The 24,440-nt window shown below is 49.1% G+C and overlaps 1 protein-coding gene across 1 annotated transcript in view; it reads right to left on the bottom strand.

Annotated features, from left to right (window-relative positions):
- The window catches only part of LOC140409133 (hepatocyte nuclear factor 1-alpha-like), a 318,850-nt gene extending 307,335 nt beyond the window's left edge, over nt 1-11,515 (bottom strand). Inside the window, exon 1 of the mRNA XM_072497293.1 lies at nt 10,936-11,515. Coding sequence (XP_072353394.1) covers nt 10,936-11,276 — 341 coding nt within the window. The 5' untranslated portion in view covers nt 11,277-11,515. The remainder of the gene's footprint in view (nt 1-10,935) is intronic.
- Nucleotides 11,516-24,440: the final 12,925 nt, after the last annotated feature.

Consider the following 24,440-nt stretch of genomic DNA (forward strand, 5'->3'; position numbering starts at 1 on the left):
CAGGCCGCTCGGCCCATCCGGGCCGGAGAATCGCCGCTCACCCGTTACCAATGGCAAGCGGCGATTCTCCATGCAGCCAGCCGTGATTCTTGCCGCGCCAGTTTGGGGGGGGGGGGGGGAGAATCGCGTGCAGGCGTCGGGGCAGGACTCGTGCGGCGCCCGGGCTATTCTCCCACCCAGCGTGTGGGGTCGGGGGGTGGGAATTCCGCCCAAAGTGCCCAGAACTGAACACAATACTCCAAATGTGGTCTGACAAATGATTTGCAAAGCTGCAGCATCACTTCCTTGTTTTTATACTCTATGCCTCTATTTATAAACCCAAGAATGCCATAAGCCTTCTTAATAACTGTTCAACTTGCCTGGCCACCTTCAGAGAATTATGCATTTGAACCCCGAGGTTCCTCTGCTCCTGGACTCCCCTCAAAGTTGTACCATTGAGCCTGTATTGTCTCCTCATGTTTCTTCTGCCAAAATGCATTACCTCACATTTCACTGCATTGAGGTTCATCTGCCAGGTGTCTGCTCATTTGGCCAACTTTTTAATGTCCCTCTGAAGTCACTCAGCGTCATCCTCACAATTCACTATTCTCCCTAGCTCAGGGTCATCTGCAAATTTACATATTTTGCCTTCAACACCCATCTCTAAATCATTTATATAAATCAGAAAAAGCAAGGGTCCCAACACTGAGTCCTGGGGAACACCAGTTTCAGCTTGTCTCCAGTCTGAGAATTGTCCATCTATATCCACCCTCTGTGTCCTATTTCTTAGCCAACCTCTAATCCTTGCTGCTAAGGACCAATCAATCCCAAACATTTTAAATTTGCTAACCAATCTCCATGTGGCACGGTATCAAATGCTTTCTGAAAGTCCAGGGGCGTCATTCTCCGACCCCCCAGCGGGTCAGAGAATGGCCGTTGGCCGCCGTGAATCCCGCCCCCGCCGGTTGCCGAAGTCTCCGGTACCGGAGATTGGGCAGGGGCGGGAATCGGGCCGCGCCGGTTGGCGGGCCCCCCCGCTCAATTCTCCGGCCCGGATGGGCCGAAGTCCCGCCGAGAAATTGCCTGTCCCGCCGGCGTAAATTAAAGTAGGTATTTACCGGCGGGACAAGGCGGCGCGGGCGGGCTCCGGGGTCCTGGCGGGGGCGCGGGGCGATCTGGCCCACCGATCCGCGGGCGGGCCTGTGCCGTGGGGGCACTCTTTCCCTTCCGCCTCCGCCACGGTCTCCACCATGGCGGAGGCGGAAGAGACTCTCCCCACTGCGCATGCGCGGGAAACAGTCAGCGGCCGCTGACGCTCCCGCGCATGCGCCACCCGGGGATGTCATTTCCGCGCCAGCTGGCGGGGCAACAAACGCCGTTTCCGCCAGCTAGCGGGGCGGAAATCCCTCCAGCATCGGCCTAGCCCCTCAATGTTGGGGCTCGGCCCCCAAAGATGCGGAGCATTCCGCACCTTTGGGGCGGCTCGATGCCCGTCTGATTGGCGCCGTTTTGGGCGGCAGTCGGCGGACATCGCGCGTTTGGGGAGAATTTCGCCCCAGATATACACCATCCACGGCTCTACCCTCATCCACTGCCCCTGTCACCTCATCAAAGAACTCAATTAAATTTGTCAGACATGACCTGCCCTTGACAAAACCTTGCTGACTGACTAGTATTAACTTATTTTTCTCTAAGTATATATTTATCTCATCCCATATGATGGCCTTCATCCGTTTTCCCATTATTTGGGCGAGATTCTCCAACCCCCCGACGGGTCGGAGAATCGCCAGGGGCTGGCGTGAATCCCGCCCCCGCCGGTTGCCGAAGTCTCCGGGACCGGATATTCGGCGGGGGCAGGAATCATGCCGCGCCGGTTGGCGGGCCCCCCCGCGCGATTCTCCGGCCCGAATGGGCCGAAATCCCGCTGCTAAAATGCCTGTCCCGCCGGCGTAGATTAAACCACCTACCTTACCGGCGGGACAAGGCGGCGCGGGCGGGCTCCTGGGTCCTGTGGGGGGCGCGGGGCGATCTGGCCCCGGGGGGTGCCCCCACGGTGGCCTGGCCCGCGATCGGGGCCCACCGATCCGCGGGCGGGCCTGTGCCGTGGGGGCACTCTTTCCCTTCCGCCTCCGCCACGGTCTCCACCATGGCGGAGGCGGAAGAGACTCCCTCCACTGCGCATGCGCGGGAATGCCGTCAGCGGCCGCTAACGCTCCCGCGCATGCGCCGCCCGGAGATGTCATTTCCGCGCCAGCTGGCAGGGCACCAAAGGCCTTTTCCGCCAGCTGGCGGGGCGGAAATTGGTCCAGCGCCAACCTAGCCCCTTAAGGTTGGGGCTCGGCCCGCAAAGATGCGGAGCATTCCGCACCTTTGGGGCGGCGCGCTGCCCGACTGATTTGCGCCGTTTTGGGCGCCAGTCGGCGGACATCGTGCCGTTTCCGGAGAATTTCGCCCATTATGTCAAGCTCACAGGTCTGTAGTTTCCTGGGTTATCCTTTGCCTCTTTCTTAAACAACAGCTTCACATTTGTAGTCCCCCTTGACTAATCATGGGTGGGATTCTCCGCAATCGGCGCGATGTCCGCCGACCGGCGCCAAAAACGGCGCGAATCAGTCCAGCATTGCGTCGCCCCAAAGGTGCGGAATCCTCCGCATCTTGAGGGGCCGAGCCCTTACCTTGAGGGGCTAGGCCTGCGCCGAACTGGTTTCCGCCCCGCCAGCTGACGGGAAAGGCCTTTGGTGCCCCGCCAGCTGTCGCAAAACTGACTTTGCCGTACGGCGCATGCACGGGAGCATCAGCGGCCGCTCACTGCATCCCCGCACATGCGCAGTGGAGGGGGTCTCTTCTGCCTCCGCCATAGCGGAGACCATGGCGAAGGCGGAAGGAAAAGAGTGACCCCACGGCACAGGCCCGCCCGTGGATCGGTAGGCCCCGATCGTGGGCCAGGCCACCGTGGGGGCACCCCATGGGGCCAGATCGCCGCCGCCCCCCCCCCCCCCCCCCCCCAGGACCCCGGAGCCCGCTCGCGCCGCCTTGTCCCGCCGGTAAGAGAGTTGGTTTGATTCTCGCCGACGGGACAGGCATTCCAGCAGCGGGACTTCGGCCCATTGCGGGCTGGAGAATCGCTGGTGGGAGGGGGCCGCCAACCGGCGTGGCGCGAGTCCCACCCCCGCCGAATATCCGGTGCTGGAGAATTCGGCAACCGGCGGGGGCGGGATTCATGCCATCCCCCGGCGATTCTCCGACCCGGCGGGGGGATCGGAGAATCCCGCCCCCGTGTTCAGAGAGGCATGGAAAATGTCTGTCAACGGTTCCGCAATATGGTCCCTTACCTTTCTCAGCAATCTAGGATGCACCCCATACGGGCCTGGCGATTTCTCTACCTGGAGTGCTGCCAGACTTTTTAATACCCTTTTCTTTATCTATCACTATACTGCACAGTTGCTCAACACCCACATTTTCAACTGGGCCAGTGTCACCATCTTCTAATTTGGCAAAGACAGAAGCAAAGTACTAATTTAGCACCACTGCCATACCCTCTGCTTCAGTGAGCAGTTTACCCTGCTTGTTCCTTATGGGCCCCACTCTATCCTTCACTAATCATGGGCGAGATTCTCCGACCCCCCGCCGGGTCGGAGAATCGCTGGGGGCTGGCGTGAATCCCGCCCCCGCCGGTTGCCGAATTCTCCAGCACCGGATATTCGGCGGGGGCGGGAATCGCGCCGCGCCAGTTGGCGGGCCCCCCCCCTGCGATTCTCCGGCCCGGATGGGCCGAAGTCTCGTCGCTAAAATGCCTGTCCCGCCGGCGTAGATTAAACCACCTACCTTATCGGCGGGACAAGGCGGCGTGGGCGGGCTCCGGGATCCTGGGTGGGGCGCGGGGCGATCTGGCCCCGGGGGGTGCCCCCACGGTGGCCTGGCCCGCAATCGGGGCCCACCGATCCGCGGGCGGGCCTGTGCCATGGGGGCACTCTTTCCCTTCCGCCTCCGCCACGGTCTCCAACATGGCGGAGGCGGACGAGACTCCCTCCACCGCGCATGCGCGGAAATGCCGTCAGCGGCTGCTGACGCTCACGCACATGCGCCGCCCGGAGATGTCATTTCCGCGCCAGCTGGCGGGGCATCAAAGGCCTTTTCCGCCAGCTGGCGGGGCGGAAATTCGTTCGGCGCAGGCCTAGCCCCTTAAGGTCGGGGCTCGGTCCCCAAAGGTGCGGAGCATTCCGCACCTTTGGGGCGGCGCGATGCCCGACTGATTTGCGCGTTTTGGGCGCCAGTCAGCGGACTTCGCGCCGATACCTGAGAATTTCGCCCCATATATCATTAATATGCTGGAAGAACATTTTGCTATTTGTTTTAACGCAGCCTATAATCCTTTCCTCATGCTTCCGGATTGAAATGTCTACAAAATCAGCAACTGTGAACAGTTCCCTGGGCGAATGTTCCCATCTTGTATTTTTACACAGTTCATTTTCATTACTGGCTGTTAGAAATATCCTGTTTTTAAAAAAAAAAAATTATTCTCCTCCTTTTTCACATTTTCTCCCAAATTTACACCCAACAATAAACAATAATCAGTAACGGATGTAATGTCAATCCCCATATCAATTACAACGATCCCATCCTCCCACCAAACCACCAAACATTAGCCCGCACGTTAACATAAACAAATGACAACGAGGAATCAGGAATCACCCACAGTCACGATTAACACATACAGTCCCTCTCCCCCCAACTCTCCTTATGTTCGATGTGATCCAATTCTCGAAAGTGCATAATGAATAACGCCCATGAATTGTAGAATCCCTCCATCCATCCCCTCAGTTCAAATTTGACCTTTTCAAGCATCACAAATTCCAGCAGGTCACCCTGCCACGCCAGGGTACAGGGTTGAGACCTCTCCACCCTAACAAGATCCGCCTTCAGACGATCAACGAGGCGAAGGCTGCAACATCTGTCTCCGTGCCCGTTTCCAACCCCGGCTGGTCCGACACTCCTGAGGGCCTGGGTCCAGATTCACGTGCACCACTTTAGAGATTACCCTATACACCTCCTTCCAGTAATCCTCCAGCTTTGGACAGGACCAAAACATTTGAACGTGGTTTGCTAGATCAGCTTTCACTCTCCCCACCAAACTAGAAATGTTGTACCTACGGAGTGCCCCCAATCTCGAGGGACCTGCATCCCCAGGTATCTGAAGTGAGTCCCTGCCTTACGGAATGGCAATCCCCCCCCCCCCCCCCCCCCCCACCCCCATCCCTGCCCGAGACACCACAAAATATTCACTCGTCAAGATTTAATTTGTACCCTGAGACTTCCCTCTTGCATCCTATTAACGGGCTGGGCGCCAGATTCTCCAAGCCTGTGTGATTCTCCTGTCCTCTGGACCAAATTCACGTGGGCGAGAATTGGTGCAGGCTTTCCCAGAATCAAGTACCCTGCTATGAAACTAACCGCGATGTTTATATGATTGACAACTTTTGACCACATCAAAAGCAGTTAAGTGCTTTCTGCAGAGAAACAGAGGAAGTGAGAGTACTTAACCCATAAGAGAGACCCCCATAACCAAAAACCCCCATCACTGAGACCCCCGCCTGGAAGCTAGAGAGCAGTGGAGACAGAGGCAGTGAAAAACAAAAATCACTGTTTTAAAACTCACCTGTACAATACAACTTTGATGTGGTCCAAGAGCTTGGTTTCACAGCTGGGTACTTGAGATCCATTCAACATGAAGGGAAATTAAATTAAACAATCCAGACAGCTAGCTGTGCACAAGCTGTGAATCATAGCCTAGTAAAACCAATTCCCATTGATGTGAATGAAAGCCTTGCAGGTCAAAGATGTGATGGGTATAACCCAGCTGATGTGGTTTTCGCTTTCTCGGAATTTTCAGGTGCTGCTTTCTCTGCATGAGGCAGCAGTTGTATTGTACAGGTGAGTTTTAAAACAGTGATTTTTGTTTTTCACTGCCTGTATCTCCACTGCTCTCTAGCTTCCAGGCGGGGGTCTCTGTGATGGGGTTTTTTGGTTATGGGGGTCTCTCTTATGGGCAGGTCTCTGGTGGGGGTCTCTCTTATGGGGGGGGGGTTCCTGTAATAGGGGTCTGTGGTGGGGATCGCTCTTATGGGGGAGAGGGTCTATGGTGGGGGATTTTCTTATAGCAATGTCTGGTGGGTGTCTCTGTAATGGGGATCTCTCTTATGGAGGAGTTTCTCTTATAGGGCCTCTGGTCGGGGTCGCTTTTGTACTGTGGGGGGGATGATCTAGCTAATCCCATGGTGGGGGGGTGGAAATGCATTGTGGGGGGGGGGGGGGAAACAGTCCTGCCGCCGCAGTCTCGCAATCTCCGCCATGCATAACTTTGCCTGGAAATGGAAAGGGAATCGCATCTGGATTTTTGCTCCCGGCGTGAGCGCGAATCAGAGGTGATTCATCACCGGCAAGAGAACATAGTCTCCCAAATGGAGAATTCAGCCCAGGTTGGCTGCACAAATAACAGAAGGAGGTGTTTGACAGCAAAGGAATCGGCAAGTCAATCAAAGTCCAAATATACATAGAGGTTGTCGGTCCCACACTCCTATACTACAGTGAGACCCACTCTGTGTACCGAAACACATGAAAGCAATGGAGAAATTCCATCAGCAATGCTCCAATGTTTCCTTCAGTTTCAATGGGCGGACCATCGATCAAACACTGCTGTCCTTGTAGAAGCTAACTCCACATCAAGCAAAAGTTGCAAAATAGCTACTTGGATAGACTGGACACTATGGGCGGGATTTTCCGTCCGCGTCCGCCCGGCGACCAGAGAATCCCGCCCGAGGTCAATGGAGTTCTCCATTCTACGCAGCTCTCCTGTGGTGTTCTTGCGGCGGGCTGGGGGGGGGGGGGGGGGGGAGAGAGAGATCCAGCCCTATGTCCAGATAGGTGAGAATTCTCTCCTCCATAAGGCCCTCTTTTTTCAGCTCTCAAATGGTCAACATTCCAGGGAAGGGCAAGGAAAACACTTCAGAGACACTTAGAAACTCTCCTTGAAGCGAGGCAGCATTCATATTATTGACTGTGAGGAAATTGCTACCGATTGTCCAAAATGGCGAAAACCTGTCCACCAAGGTGCATCGCATTTTGTGTCACAGCAGAGAGGGAAAGAAAATGAAGTAAATCCTGCACTCCCACCACCTCATCTGATGTCCCGCCCCATGTGCCCAAAGATATATGGGTTGCAAATCGGCCTGTTCAGTCCCATGAAGACCATGATAGAAATTTGGGAACCTTAAGTAGACATCATTCTCCATTTGAGGGACAGCCAAAGCTGGCAAATCTATGTTCCTGACTCAGTTGCAAACCTGCCAACTCTCCCAAATTGATTGTCGGAGATGCTATTTCTCACTCTTACTCGACCTCACTCTCGATCTCGCGGGAGGGCCACGATAACTCAGGATTTCAAATAGTTCTTCGGCACATGCACACCTCTGATCTGTTACGCTGGGATCCACATGCACAAATGCCTCTGTGAATGGGATTTCATGTATATGCAGAGCCAGAATTATAAGGGCTCATGGACCGGAGAGCCGAGACTGCCGAGGAAACTGGCAGCAAGACCTGTTAAAGCACCTTGCCTTACTGAATCTGCAGCCTGAAGTGATGCACCCTGTGGTGACATATACGAATGAGTCATTGAGGGCAATTTTACATTAACACTCAGGCCGATCTACTAGTTTCTTGTGAGTGGGTTTTGAATGATTTACACAATTTTCTATAGCTTGGCCCTTTTATAGTTTGTTCTTGTTACACTCGCCATGTGAGAGGAAATATAAGGTTAATGTTGCAATGGCAAAATTTCTCAGGAGGTAAAATGCCATTTGTCCTTCCCCTTTAGGCTCAACGAGGATGTTGCAACTACAGGGTCACACACGTGTCCAGTCTCCCATCTCAGTGCCCAACCATTTCCCAATAATGCCATAGTCAGTACCTCAGTAAAGAAATTCAGCATTTTCTTCCAGTGAAATCGAAGGGCTACATTTTTAAACCTAAAACATGAGTGGTTTATTAAATCACTAATAGATCCGACATCTTTACAAAATCTATAGTACTGCCCTGTTTGCATGTCGGAATTTCAGGAACCAACATCCTGCATCCCAAGGATGCCTGAAGGTAGCTTAACCCAAGATTGAGTCAGACTATTTTTCAGGCATTCGTAATGGCTGCCGAAGACAAGTGCTTGGCCCCTTGAATAGAGTAATGAGGGACCTAATGCCTGAATTAGGACCCCCTCAGGCAGGAAAACTCAGGATCACCAGTCATCAGGGCTGCATCCAACAATAGGAGTCTCTCTTGGAAGACTCAATCTCTTCCCTTCATAGGAGTCTCCATTGAGTAGTTGTGTTGTCTCCATTCAGTAGTTGGGTGGGAGGATAATCTATGAATGGTCTATTCCTCTTCCTGAATCCAATGCTATTGATTACCTGGGTGCAGATAGGGGTACAGTGTGAAAGTACTTAATATTTTGGACTAGCCATCTGTACTAGTAGTCCTGGAGAACCGAGTTCAAATCCTATCATGCCATTTTGAGACTTTCAGTTCAATTAATTAAGTAGATCTGGAGTAAAGCCTAGAATTAGAAGTAGTAACCATGGAACTTCCTGATTCCAGTTGTGTCAAAACTGCTACGACAGAAGGCAGCTCCATCACCACCTTCTCAAGGACAATCAGTGATGAGCAATAAAATCTGGCCTTGCCTGTGACACCCAGATGCTACAAAAGAATAAATAAATCAGATAATTCATGCCCATAAGGATGCCCCCATATTTACCACCTACTCCAATTGACAGAAAATTGACTGAGTTCAATGGGAGATATATATGCATTCTGTTTCACTCACATTATCTTTACATTTGTTGTGAACCAAAAGTTCAATTAGCATCAGGAAGAGGGACATTTTCCCCTTGTGCGTATCTAACAATACCAAATTAAGTGTCATGGCAAAACATGGAAGATAACAGAGGATTTCAGGAAAACCTGAACAGATTAGGTGACTGACGTGCAGTTAAATACAGTGAACAATGAAATAGTACCTTTTGAAATAAATAAAAGTGAACGGAGACATAACTAAATGGTAAGATTCATATCACAAAATTCATCTCACACGAGTAGGCCGCTTAGCCACTTGGGCCCATCCCACGCTTTGCAAGATGTGGTTCCTAATTTCACCTCTGAAAGGCCTGCTGTAATTTTTAGGCTGTGCTCCTAGTCTTCAACTCCCCAATGAGCAGAAATAATTTATTTCAATCTATCCATTGGTTTCCCGTTAATATCCCAAAAAACACAATCAATTCATCCCTTAATTTCTAAATTCTGGCGAATGCAATCGCTTCCCTTGGAGTCTAGCTATCATTCTGGTCCCTGGACTCACTCCAAAGTGAGACCTTATACTTCCTAAGGTGTCACGCCTAGGACCGCTCACAGGGAATACAGAAACATAGCTGGAAGCGGGGAATATCACTCTCAGCAACAGACACTTGAGCTGAACTCCAAAAAACGCGGATATTTAATGGAGAGCTCGGTTATTTTGCTTTTACAAACATTTTGTCCAGCCTGTTATAGTTTCCCTCAAATAGGTGCTAGTTCGCCTGCGCTTGTCCTGAACTACTTTTTTATTGATCTGTTGATGTTGACGAACAGATCGAACTTCCGACTGGACCAAAGTCCAAATCACCTTGTAACAAACAAACGCTCTTTTCCACCCACCCCCCGCCCCGTTTACAAACTCCATTTGTACTTTCTCAGCCTTGCCAGACTCCGGTTTAGCCAGGGAGGGTCTGTTCCCCAGCTCAACTGGGTTAGACACCAAACCCGAGCCTTGCTTCGTTTTCAATGGGAGCGGGTTGATTATTTATAGCTCTCGCATTGCTGTAAAAGTGAGCAAACACTTTGACTCGCCCAGTTTTCACATGGCAGCTTTCCCTCGCTTCACACTTTCTCTGCTGTTATTAAAGTAAATCCCAAATTCACAGCAGCACCCACTTCTCCGGTCTCCACATTCAAATCACATCAGTCGGTAATCCGGACTGCCAATGTATTACACATTAACTTTTGTGACGGTCAAATTTGGTTTATTTTATTGGAGAAATTTTGCAAAGCCAGAAAATAGTGTTTAATAATTCGATTGATCGCTTAAAACCAACTTTCTCCCCTTAAAAGAGTTTGCTGAACCCAAAATAATTCGCACTGGATGCCACAATCTCAGGATAGTTACTCTGAAAGATTTTTTTTAAAAAACCGATTGGGAAATAGTTGATTTTCGCTCTGAACTCGTTTTGTGCAAAGGTTTTAATTTGTAACCTTTGACTAATTTGTAACCTTTGACTATTTACCCAGGAACTCTTACAGGCTATTCCTCCATCAGCCTAGCCAAGTTCCTATCGATACAAATGTTAGCAACATTTAGTTAGAAATGAACAAAATGCATATCGAGATGAATGCGATCGGCAGGATTGAGAAAGGGGACATTTATTATTTCTGCCCCCAGACGTTCACAGTTGGCCAGTGTCACGGACACGGTGAGAATTTGCCCTGCCCCAGGGGGATTGACGAGGCTCATTCCTATCGAATTTGTACACACAAAGAAATTAATTAATAACAAAGCAACAAATTAACTTTAATCTGGGGCAGAGACATTCCATATTGGTCACACGCTTCCGGCCGCCTTGTATAATCAGTAGTTAATGATCAAATGTATCCAAAAAGGGACGGTCACGCTATTTTAGTTTATATTTTGCAAAAGAACAGAGAAATAACAATCAATTGGATAATTAGTAACTAGCTGCAGCGCGCCTGACTCAGGCAGTCAAAGCTTTCTATCACACTTTGCAGCAGAATGGGCTGTACCAGAACAGGGAGCAGTGTTTGTGCACAAGAGAGAGCAGAAATTGGAAGAAAATTTGGGGTGGGGGGTCCTCTTACTGGAGAAGTTGGTCCACGATTGCCCTTTGCTGGGCGGCCTCTTCCGGGCTCAGGTTGACCAGTTCTTTCAGGATAGCCGGAGTGTCGTAGTCGCCGTCCTCTGAACTCTCGTCCCCGGATAGCTTGTCTGGGTGGTGGCCGTTCGCCAGGGCCGGCAGCGCCTCGCCTTTGGAGCCATCGTTGGGCAGCAGACTGACCGCCGCCCCCTGGGTTTCCTCGGTCTTGACAGGTTGACGGGGCTCCAACTCCTGGAGAGCTTCAATCAGGGTCTCCCTGCTGAGCCCAGAGTCGACCAAGGCATTCATCAGCTCCTGCTGTAAGGCTGTCAATCTGGTCACCATCTCTGCCCCCCCAACTCCCCTTACCCTTCAAAAAAAAAAAATGTTGTAACTCATCCACTTTTCCACCAAATTTTCTTTCAACTTATTTACCCCCTCGTCGTAACAAGGTCTCCCTGATGTTCTTGAACTTTCCCCACATGGCCCAGCGAGCTAAAATGGAAACTCAACTCTTCAAAAAAAACAAGTAAATCGGCAAAGCCATTACTTTCTACAGAAGAAAGTGGCCCTGCTCATAAACGTAGCCTCGGCTCATCTATTTACATTCGAACTGGGCACATTTTCCAGGGTTCACATTTATCCATCCGCTCTTCCAGCCACTGAACTTTGGACCCCATTTTAACTGTTGCACAAAGTGCAGGGAAATATGTTAAACACTAAAACTGCACTCAACAGCTCAATAAAACAGCAGCGTTTCTCTTGTTTCTTTCTACATCTGAAATATATGAAATAATGGAAGTTTTTAATCAAACCATTTTATTCATTGTGCCCCCCCCCCCATCTCTGTTTAAATATTTATTTTCAACTCATGTTCAATATTGGTTCAGCTATCCGATCCAGTCAGCTGCTCTTTTAACTACCAACCAGTTTGAACTCCAAACTGGGTACAATGGTCAGAGAGGCGTTTCTGGCCTACACTCCATGGAAGGCAGGGTTACTCATTTTCTTAGCAATTTTGTAATGAATCAAAACTGGAGTCCGTGTTCATCTAGAGAGAGGAGTGGCCGGAACATAAACTCATAGCTCCTTTCACAATCTCCGTGTACAGTCAATGAAAAGCGTGAGGTGATGCATTTTGGGAGGACTCACAAGTGAAGGGAATACACACTGAACGGTAGGACGCTGGGAAGTACAGAGAACCAGAGGGACTTTGGGGTGCATGTCCAAAGATCTCTGAAGGCAGCAGGATAGGTAGATTAAGTGGTTAAGAAGGCATATGGGATACTTGCGTTTATTAGTCAGGGCATAGAATATAAGAGCAGGGAAGTCATGATGGAGCTGTATAAAATGTCTGTTAGGCCACAAGTTAGAGTATTTGGTGAAGTTCTCGTCACCACACTATAGGAAGAACTGCACTGGAAAGGATACAGAGGAAATTCACCAGGATGTTGCCTGAGCTGGAGCATTTCAGCTATGAAGAGAGGCTAGTTAGATTGGGGTTGTTTTCCTTGAAGCAGATAAGGCTGAGGGGGGACCTGATTGAGGTGAATAAAAGTATGAGGGACACAGATAGGAAGAAACATTTCCCCTTAGTAGAGGGGTCAATAATCAGAGGGCATAGATTTAAGATAGGAGATTTAGAAGATGCTGGGAATTTGGAACTCGCTGCCTGAAAGGATTTGTTTGATTTTCATTCATGGGATGTCGCATTTATTGCCCATCCCCGAGGGCATTTAAGAGTCAACCATATTGCTGTGGATCTGGAGTCACATGTAGGCCAGAACAAGTAAGAACATTAATGAACCAGACATTAAAGAATATTAATGAACCAAATGGGTTTTGTTTTTATGACAACAATGGTTTAATGATCATCATTAGACTTTTAATTCCAGGGGCTGGATTCTCTGCCCCGCCGCACCACATTTCTGTTTCACCCCGCCAGCGGGATGCTCCGTTACGTCAGCAGGTCAATAGGGTTTCCCATTGTGGGGGAACCCCATGCCGTCGGGCTGCCGGAAAAATGGAACATCCCACCGACGAAGAATCCCTCACAACATTTAAGAAGTATTTAGTTGAGCACTTGAAACACCCTAACGTACAAGTACCAAGTGCTGGAAAATGAGGTTAGAATAGATAGGTGCTCGATGGCCGTTGTAGACATGATGGGCCGAAAGGCTCTTTCTGTGCTGTAAAGCTCTATGAATCTATGACTCTAAGTTCTAAGTATCATCAATGTCATAATGAGTTGGAGCATGTTATAGGGACTGTTGGGAAGATATGAGGAGAAAGGAGATAACCCGTGACAAAAAATATTTGGGGGATGTGTCTCCCTCATTATCAACACTGACTATAGCTGTGCAAAGAACTAGAGAGTGAGAAAGTGTGTGTTGCTTGTCCTCGAACAACATCACCATCACTTTCCTGAAAGTGTGAGCAGCCTTGAGATCATTTCCACATCTGTGTGTGCATGTGCGGCCACTGACCGGCCATTCTGCGGCCATACCTGCAGGTAAAGCCAGGGTCTGCACGGCTGCTAGCCACCCACCGGACGGAGGATTGGTGCAAGAGCGGCGCCGACTTTCTGGTTGTAAGACCAGACGGATCCTGCAAGACATAGCCGCAGGGTTGGAGAATCCAGCCCTCCGATCTTGTTAGCTCATTATGCTACTCTAATGCTGTAAGAATAAGATACGGGAATGTAAATGAAGTAAGGGTCTCAATTATGTTAATAAATTTATACATGTTCCAGTTTTTACACCTAATGTGACGAGTGAGAAAGAACCTTCCACATTTTAATTACTGCCTACTGATCTGAAATAAATTAATTTCGTCTTTGCCCTTCAATTAACTATAGTTCAATTTTTATGATACCAGAAGATGTTGGGTGGATCTCAACTTTGTGCCATAGTGTAAATTGGTTAAAAGGACGTTTCACAGCTCAGCCGATTGAAGTAAATGGAAGTAGAAATTGGTAGAGGTGTAATACGGGCTATTGAATTGAAACACGTTGTACATAATAGTACAAAGTCAAGATCTACCCCCACTCTACCTTTAGGCAACTATCATCAATGCCACTGTCAGAGTGATTGCAAGTTAGAAGAGAGTCAATCCAGATAGAAAGTGCAGTCACATAGATTGCAAAGTGTCCAGATTATCAATAGAAGCATCGCCAAAGGCCTTCACATGAAGTTAGTCCCTCAGGACGCCCCCCCCCCCCCCACCCCGCCCCGCAGGGCCCAGGAACCTCCACTCTGGCATGGCAGTCTGCTGTATTTGCTGCCAAGGAAGAGAATGGACTGAGAAGGTGCCCGATTCGCTGGCCTCTGTTTTCTCTCGGGTCCTTTTTGTTTCTGCTCACCTCTTCCAAAGCCCTACCAAACAGTCAACATCCAAAGATCACAACTGTCTCCCAATTGTCAGCACCAATGTCGACCATCTTCCTAAAATGCCTACAGTTGTCCTTGTAGTGGAGGTATGGATACCCAGGAGGTCATGACCCGATGGTCAGTTCACAATACAGATGGTCTCTTTGTATATGACTATCATCCACACAATGGCCAAATTAACATAGACATCATTGGCTTAGTAATGATTGTATGATGATCAAATTAACATGCTCCATGAGTTGGTTACCTTGTCCAGGAGCATTGTCGGGCAGCACGGTAGCACAGTAGTTAGCACAATTGCTTCACAGCTCCAGAGTCCCAAGTTCGATTCCCGGCTTGGGTCGCTGTCTGTGCGGAGTCTGCACGTTCTCCCAGTGTGTGCGTAGGTTTCCTCCGGGTGCTCCGGTTTCCTCCCACAGTCCAAAGATGTGCAGGTTAGGTGGATCGGCCACGCTAAATTGCCCTTAGTGTCCAAAATTGCCCTTAGTGTTGGGTGGGGTTACTGGATTATGGGGGTATGGGCTTGGGTAGGGTGCTCTTTCCAAGAGCCGGTGCAGACTCGATGGGCCAAATGCCCTCCTTCTGCACTGTAAATTCTATGATTCTATGATTCCTGCCAAGAAACACTGAGGGTGTATCTGAGACAGTGAAGGAGGAGACCAACCTGAGTAAGACATGTTATCAGTGAATATCAACAACCTGACAGAGACCAAAACTGCAAGACTACCAAGCTCGCGCACTCCATCACAAACACTTTAATTACAGAAAATGACTCATCTGCAAGGACCAAGAACATTCTGAAATAATGTGTTGTTGTTTTTGAGCGACACCGTCCCTTAAAAGGTTAATGCAAGGACTCTGGTTGCTGCTGCTCCTGGAAAAGACATTATTTTAAAATAAAAGGTAATGAAGCAGTTTTAAAGAAGCTGTTTACAAAAGGGTCACATGGCTTTGAGAAAAATAACTATGCCTCAAAACTGTGTTTAAAAGCTAGTTTTGGTTTTGGTTTGGAGGAGAAATCGCTCGCGTTCTGAAATCGACTGACTGGAAGTTTTCCTTGAGTCCTCCTGGAAAGTAGTGCAAGAGCTTTGCTGACCAGTGATAATACCAATCGTTAGTATATGATGGAGGAACAATATAGCAGCTTGTCTTTTAACTTCAGCAAGTTTATTCTGCGTCCAACTCAGCCGACATACAAACTCAATATAATTACTCCACAGCAACTGTTCCAGCTGTGTCCATTTATACTCTTTTGGCGGTTGAGCCAATAACCGTTACTTGTCTTTAACCAACTTAACAATGTAATTGTCACTGCATGTACTTGCTGATACATTGATGGATTTTGCTCTCTTTCTTTGATACTAGTTTAGAAAAAATAAATCAAGAACACATTTTTTGATCTAAAGGAAGGGAAACAAAGCTATCTGCTTCAACATTGTACAACCCATGTCCCTTTTAACATATTTACAGACACATAATTACAAAGAAAAGATCGTGGGCGAAATTCTCCGGTATCGGCGCGATGTCCGCCGACCGGCGCCAAAAACGGCGCACATCAGTCGGGCATCACGCCGCCCCAAAGGTGCGGAATCCTCCGCATCTTTGGGGGCCGAGCCCCAACCTTGAGGGGCTAGGCCCCGCCAGCTGGCTGAAAAGGCCTTTGGTGCCCCGCCAGCTGGCGCGGAAATGACATCTCCGGGCGGCGCATGTGCGGGAGCGTTAGCGGCCGCTCATGGCATCCCCGCGCATGCGCTGTGGAGTCTCTTCTGCCTCCGCCATGGTGGATACCGTGGCGAAGGCGGAAGGAAAAGTGTGCCCCCACGGCACAGGCCCGCCCGCTGATCGGTGGGCCCCGATCGCGGGCCAGGCCACCGTGGGGGCACCCCCCGGGGCCAGATCGCCTCGCGCCCCCCCCCCCCCCAGGACCCCGGAGGCCGCCCGCGCCGCCTTGTCCCGCCGGTGAGAGAGGTGGTTTAATCCACACCAGCGGGACAGGCATCCTAGCAGCGGGACTTCGGTCCATCTGGACCGGAGAATCGCGGGGGGGAACCGCCAACCGGCGCACCGCGATTCCCGCCCCCGCCGAATCTCCGTGCCGGAGAATTCGGCAACCGGCGGGATTCACGCCAGCCCCCGGCGATTCTCCGACCCGGCGGGGGGTCAGAGAATCTCGCCCCAGATTTCCAATTTAATATTACAACACAAGGCACCCCTCTTCCAATACATTCAGCAATTTCTTCGCATTATGTTTCAGAGAACAGTCTGATAATTGGTGATTTCTGTCATCTCATCTTGGGCAGCACAGTAGCACAGTGGGTAGCACAGTTGCTTCACAGCTCCAGGGTCCCAGGTTCGATTCCCGGTTTGGGTCACTGTCTGTGTGGAGTCTGCACGTTCTCCCCGTGTGTGCGTGGGTTTCCTCTGGGTGCTCCGGTTTCCTCCCACAGTCCAAAGATGTGCAGGTTAGGTGGATTGGCTGTTCTAAATTTCCCTTAGTGTCCAAAAAGGTTAGGTGGGGTTACTGGGTTAAGGGGATAAAGTGGCTGGAGATGTGGGGCTTGGGAGGGGTGCTCTTTCCAAGGGCTGGTGCAGACTCGATGGGCTGAATGGCCGCCTTCTGCAATGTAAATTCTATGATTCTATAATTCTATGATCGATCTTAGAAATCTCCCTCCTCGGTAATATTTCTTCTATGCTAACCAGGTCTACTCTTAGCCTTTTCTTAGTGATGGTTTTCGTTGATTGGACATTGCCCCACAGGGTTCGGCACTCTATGAGCACATGTGCAGCAAGTGTTTGCAGCTCAAGGAATTTCGGCTCAGAGTTGATGAGCTGGAGTCCAAGCTACGGATGCTGCGGCACATCAGGGAGGGGGGAGAGTTACCTGGACACTGTGTTTCAGGAGGCAGTCACACCCCGTGGATTAAGTATCTCAAATTCGGCCAGTGGTCAGAGACAGCAGGTCATGACTGCGGGGCAGGTAGAGGGATCCTGAATTCAGAAATGGAGGAGCGTCAGCCCTTGACCTTGTCCAACAGGTACGAGGTACTTGCTCCCTGTGTGGATGAGGAAAAGGACTGGAGGGAGGATGAGCAAACTGACCACCGTGGTGGAGGAGGCCATTCAAGTGGGGGAGCAAAAATAAAAGTGGCAGTAGGGGGGTTCCATAATTAGGGGTACTGATACCATATTTTTTAAGCAGGACCAAGAGTCCCACCTGGTATGCTGCCTACTTGGTGTCAGGGTGAGGGACCTCTAACCAGTTTGAAAGGATATTGGAGGGGGAGGATCTAGTTGTTGCAGTCCACGTTGGGACGATCAACATAGGCAAAACTAGGAAAGTGGCCGTGTTTGGGGAATATCAGGAACTAGGAACAATATTAAAGAACAGGTCCTCAAGGGTTATAATCTCTGGATTATTACCAGAGTCACGTGCAAATTAGAATAAGGATGAGAAAAGGCGGCATGGTAGCACAGTGGGTAGCTGATGCACGATCAATTACACAAAGACGAGAGTAGGATGTAATTGAGGCTTTATTACACTGAGATGTGTGGCCTCCTACAGCAGCTGACGAAATGGCTGCTGTACTGGGAGCACACATATTTATACTCCACCTACTGGGCGGAGCCAGCAGGCAGGGATCTACCCCCGTACCTGTAGTACAGGGGCCTTACCGTAAAGCACCTTTCTCAATGTCCTATATACACAATATATACATCAGTGGTGACTACCACAGTAGCACTGTTGCTTCACAGCTCCAGGGTCCCAGGTTCGATTCCTACCTTGGGTCACTGTCTGTGCGGAGTCTGCACGTTCTCCGTGTCTGCATGGATTTCCTCCGAGTGCTCTGGTTTCCTCCCACAAGTCCCAAAAGATGTGCTGTTGGGTAATTTGGACATTCTGAATTCTCCCTCTGTGTACCCGAACAGATGCCGGAATGTGGCGACTAGGGGCTTTTCACAGTAACTGTGCCCCAACTCAAACGTCAAGCGACCTTCCGTGACATCCATCAAGGGGCAACCTCATTTCCGACCCTCTCCAGGTCAATATGGCTTTTAAATCCTATTATAGCGACCTGTATAAATTTGAGCCCTCTGCAGAAAAATTGATCATGACTGAATTTCTGGACAGTCTGCCCACCCCAAATGCTGAGGTAGACAGGAGCTGTGGGTTGGACTCCCCGTTACACCCTGACAAGATTTAAAAATGTATTGGGCTGATGCAGTCTGGATCGCTTTCCAATCGAATTTTGCAAGAGGTTCTCGGAACAGCACGCACCCTTGTTATTGGATATGTTTAATGACTCCCTATCTCGGGTTCATTACCTCTGACCATCACTCACGCCTCCATTTCCTTGCTCCCTAAGAGGGACAAGGACCTGACCGAGTGTGGTTCATAACGACCCAACTCACTTTTAAATGCAGACGTTGAGCTGCTTACTAAGGTTCTGTCACCCCGGTTGGAGCCTCGACTCCCAGGTATAATTTTGGAGAATCAAACGGGCTTTGTGAAGGAATGATAATTATCAGCCAATATAAGACAATAAGACATTGAGCAGAATTAGGCCACTTGGCCCATCGAGTCTGCTCCGCCATTCAATCATGGCTGATATTTTTCTCATCCCCGCTCTCCTGCCTTCTCCCCATAACCCCTGATGCTCTTATTAATCAAGAACCCATCTATCTCTGTCTTAAAGACACTGAGTGACTTGGTCCCCACAGCCTTCTGCGGCAAAGAGTTCCACAAATTCACTATTCTCTGGCTTAAGAAATTCCTCATCTCAGTTTTAATACATTGTCCCTTTAGTCTGAGATGGTGTCCTCTGGTTCTAGTTTTTCCTACAAGTGGAAACATCCTCTCCACGTCCACTCTATCCAGGCCTCACAGTATCTTGTAAGTTTCAATAAGATCCCCCCTCATCCTTATAAATTCCAATGAGTACAGACCCAGAGTCCTCAACCGTTCCTCACAAGACAAGTTCTTCATTCCAGGGATCATTCTTGTGAACCTCTTCTGGACCCTTTCCAAGGCCAGCACATCCTTCCTTAGATATGGGGCCTGTACGTAGGCCGTTTGCCTTCCTAACTGCTGACTGAACCTGCACATTAACCTTAAGAGAATCTTGAACAAGGACTCCCAAGTCATTTGTGCTTCTGATTGCTTAAGTATTTCCCCTTTTAGAAAATAGTCTATGCCTCCATTCCTCCTTACAAAGTGCATAGTATCACACTGATGCACGATCAATGACTGCTAAAGCGAGGTTGTAGTCCTCGCCATTTTGTATGCTTATTCTTTTGCTTTTATGCTGTCCTTGACTTCTGCCATCAACCATGGATGCCTTCTCCTCCCCTTAGCATAGCTATCGCCTTTTAAACGTTATCCTTTCCCCCTCCCTTGCACCCGAATCTGAGGTGATAGTATTTCTGGATGCTGAAAACATTTTTGACACGGTGGAATGTGATTATCTATTTGGGATTCTCGGGAGATTTGGATTCAACCATAAATGTGCCTCTTGGATTCACTTATTATACAATACCCCATGGTCAGCGTCCGCACAAACACTCTGCACTCAGATTACTTCGCCTTAAATAGAGGCACTGGACCGGATTCTCTTCTTTTTTCTACTTGTGTGTGCTTGGAAAAAGAGCCGCTCTCTATAATATTGATGGCCTCAAGTTAATGGAGGGGTATTGGTCATGATGGGGTGCAGCATCGGGTATCTAATAATGCAGATGACATACTTCTATATATTACAGACCCAGCTCCTTCCATTGGCGGCATAACAAAGACACATAATACCTTCAGCTCCTTCTCTGGCTATAAATTAAACTCAGGCAAGAGTGAATGTTTCCCTGTTAGCCCCCTGGAAGGCGAGAGCAATTAGGTGTGTTAGCTTTCCGCCTCTCTAATACAAGTTTTCGTTACTCGCGGGTCCAGGTAGCCCACAATTGGGCCTCACTTCATAAATTGAATTACTCAATCCGGATTAATAATGTTAAGGCAGACCTACAGAGGAGGAACAACCTTCCTTTATCTTTGACAGGTAGCATTGAAACAATTAAAATGAACATACTTCCTAGGGTTTTATTTCTCTTTCAATGTCCCCCCATTTTTCTACCCAAATCCTTTTTATTAAGGTTAAGAAATTGGCATTTGCTTTTATTTGGGCGGGTAAGATTCCCGAAATCCGCAGTGTTCTACTGCAAAGAGACAGATAGACAGGGAGCTGAGGAAATATTACGAGGCAACCAAACGTGGAACTTGGGCCTCCTTAAAATAGGCAACAGTGGGATCTCACTGGATCTCCAGCTGGTGGACAAGGCCCCTGTCGCCTCCATTAAATACCGTCCGTTCACTGTTTCTCTCACCATCAATGTTGCCTGACCTGAGTATTTACAGCAATTTTAGATTTAATAAGCTTGTGCACATGTGGGTAAAATGATCATTTCGTGAAAGTCCGTACAGAAAACCGATGTCATAAGGGTCCAACAGGGATGTAACAGGATTGCCAAGAATAACCAGAAAATAGCATCTGCAAAACACCTTGAATTTAAAAAAAAACCTCACAACTAGGAGACTGGTAAGGCAGCGTCTGTGTTTGCGGTGCGTAGGGTCATTTTTACTGGTGTGGTTTTATTCTCTCCCCGTTATCTAACCATGTCAAAGCTTTCCAGGTTATTTTTGAAAATGGTATAATGATTCCACTCACCATCAGCATTTGACCCGTTTATGAAAGATTCTGATTACAGGACACAAGGGGTGTGTTAATGATGTATTTCTGCAGTGAGTGTCCGAGGTGATGCACATGGGCACGGCCAGACTGTAAGAAGCGCCCGGGAATGGAACCAATCCTCGCGCTTCAGCGTTCCACCGCCACGTTCCACAACACAAAGCCGAACCTCACCTGCCCCTCTCACTCAGCCACTCTTCCAATCGGGAGTGCAAACAGTCTAAAGGGCGGGGACTGCTGCAGCAACTCTTCAAGGACCACGAACTGCAAATTCTGAATACAACTGTTGAACCCATTCGTCCTGCAAAATTCAAACGGCAAACCAATGAGCGAGACATAACAGTGCAAATAGAGTTGAATCGCTCCTCTCTTGGCCCTGCACTTCCCCAGTCTCATGACCCTTTCTCCCAGCTTCCCTCCATTTTCAACTGGACATGATCCAGTTCCCTTTACTGCTGAATTCCTCTTCAGTCAGAAGTTTAGCTTCTTCCCTGCAGTTTTCATTTGCACTGCAATGCCACAACTCTCTCCATAACTGTCCTTGTCTCCCTCGTCTGACAGCTGCTTGAGACCTGCACCGTCTGGGAAGCGTTAGGTCAGCTCAATATTCATTCAAACCGTGGGTGTCCAAGCACTGCCGTCAGCGTCTGGTGCAGCCCAACCAGTTTTTGTGTGTTTATCATGCCATGACAAGAAGGATTCCTGTCCATGTACAAAAAAAAAATCACATTGTCAGCATGTGAGTGAGGTGCCCTCAATCTTTCTGTGGGATTTCCCTTCGACAAAATACTCATTTCATGGCTGGTTTATCAATGGCTCGATTAACTTTCAACACCTTTGATTCGCATCCGAACATTAGAATTATGCAGGGGCAGATTAACAGTGAAACATACCTTGTCCTGTGAAGGAATGGGTGGCAGGGGCTGAGGGTGAGGAGGAGGAGAAGGTGGATGGAGTGATGGGGGGGGGGGGGGGGGCAGAGGTGAAGAAGTGGAGTAAGGGGGTTGGAGTAAGAATGGGGATGGAGTGACGATGGGATGAAAGGGGATGAGGGGTAAATGAGGAGGGCGTGGAGGTTAAATGCCTGTTCTCTTGGCTCTCGCCTCCTGGGGCTGGGATTTACAGTTGTACTCCTCCAATTCCAGCCCCACCCAGGTATTAACCACTCCCACTTTCTCAGACTTGAACTCCTGAACACTGGGCACCAAGCGCCGCTGCATTTCCATCAAGTACCGCGGGCTGGGCCTCCCCTGATTCCATACTCAATGCACAGATGCTTGGCCATGTACAGCATGGGTAAATGTAGTTCTGAACAGGTGAATGTCTGCAACTATTTTGACGGAAAGCAATTAAACTAAATTAAGTAAACAAATTAAAAGGGGCAGCCCCTTAAAGGGATACTGCCTTAAGCAAAAACAAAGCACCAATGAAATCTAAAACATCAAACCAGATGTGATTAAAAGGATCAATAAACCACCCCAGTCCCTGTGGGGCCCGATGGGCATTCAAGGTCTCAATGGTGCCCAAGGACACCGCATGTACCCTCTCCAGGGACGGCGCCTGTGCAGAACTGAGATATGCAGCAGATGAGGTAAATTCCATCTTCTCATCTGTTGGCTGAAGAGATTGCAAACCTGCCCACAATTGAAACGACAATGTATATCTATACCTGATTGCCCATGAGAAACATCAATCAGGCAGCCTACATTTTGTGGAGAGGGAGTTGGGGGGGGGGGGGGGGGGGCGCAACCTGTCTTTGTGGGCCACTTTGTTAACTACAGTAGCTCTGTCTCTTCAACTCCAATTTCCTGCCCTCTGTTTGTAATGGTTTATTTTCAAGTTGGCATCAAACTCTTTTTTTCCGAATGAACAAGTGAATGGAATACCCTATCCATGGTAGAAACACAGGCAGCACGGTAGCACACTGGTTAGCACAGTTGCTTTAAAACTCCAAGGTCCTAGGTTCGATTCCCGGCTTGGGTCACTGTCTGTGCGGAGACTGCACGTTCTCCCCGTATCTGCGTGGATTTTCTCCGGGTGCTCCGGTTTCCTCCCACATTCCAAAGATGTGCAGGTTAGGTGGATTGGCCATGGTAAATTGCCCTTAGTGTCCAAAAAGGTTAGGTGGGGTTACTGGGTTACGGAGATAGGGTGGAGGTGTGGGATTAGGTAGGGTGCCCTTTCCAAGGGCCGGTGCAGACTTGATGGGCCGAATGGCCTTCTTCTGCACTGTAAATTCCATGATAAATTCTATGATTCATCAAAAGAGAAAACGCTGGAAAATCTCAGCAGGTCTGGCATTTAAATACTGTGGTTACAAGAGCAGGTCAGTGGCTGGGAATTCTGCAATGAGTAACTCACCTCCTGTTGGGAGAGAAAAGGGTCATCTGGACTCGAAAGGTTAGCTCTTTTCTCTCCCTACAGATGCTGCCAGACCTGCTGGGATTTTCCAGCATTGTCTCTTTTGTTTCAGATTCCAGCATCCGCAGTCATTTGCTTTTACCCTACCCATGGTCCCTTAGTTGCAAAACAATAGCTCTGGGATCTCCTACAAAAATAACTTAAAGAGAAGAAAACATAGACAATGCCTGAGGCCCAGAGTTATGTTAAAACTTCACATTCTGCCGCTCTAGCATAAATTCAATTACCTAGGGAAACCAGATGTGACATGTTGACAATTAGACAGGGATAGGATCTAACATTCTGTTTACTAACCGTTTTGGCACAAGCCTACTTTTTATATCCACCATTATTTTGAAACAGATGGCAAATTTTTAAAATGACATTTCTCTAATGCCAGGGTTAACATCCCAGAGAAGCTGGTGCACTTACAATATCTCTCCAAATGAGGCGTGACGATTTTCTTGTTCATTTATTTTTACAATCAGGAGACTATTAACAGATGTAGCCTTCACTGGTTTTCAAAGCCATTGGTGTGCATTTTGTTTTGTTCATTCATGTGGTGTGGGTATTGCAGGCTAGTTCAACATTTATGGCCTATCTCTATTGCCCTTGAGAGGTTGGTGGGGTGTTGCCTTCTTCAACCTCTGTAGGTTCATGTGGTGTAGGTACACCCATCGGGCTGTTAGGGAGGGAGGTTCGGGGTTTTGACCCAGCGACAGTGAAGGAACAGCGATATGTTTTTAAGTCAGGATGGGGAGTGACTTGGAGGGGAATTTCCAAGTGTTGGTGTTCCCATGTGTCTGCTGCTCTTGTCCTTCATCTAGGTGGCGGTCGTGGGTTTGGACGGTGCTGCCTAAGGAACCATTATGAGTTGCTACAGTGCATCCTGTAGATGGTACACGGCTGCTACTGTGTGCCAGCGATGGATGGAGTGAATGTTTGTGGAAAGGGTGCCAATCAAGCAGGCTTTGTCCTGGATGGTGTCG

The sequence above is a fragment of the Scyliorhinus torazame genome, chromosome 1 (assembly GCF_047496885.1).
Source record: "Scyliorhinus torazame isolate Kashiwa2021f chromosome 1, sScyTor2.1, whole genome shotgun sequence".
Lineage (NCBI taxonomy): Eukaryota > Metazoa > Chordata > Chondrichthyes > Carcharhiniformes > Scyliorhinidae > Scyliorhinus > Scyliorhinus torazame.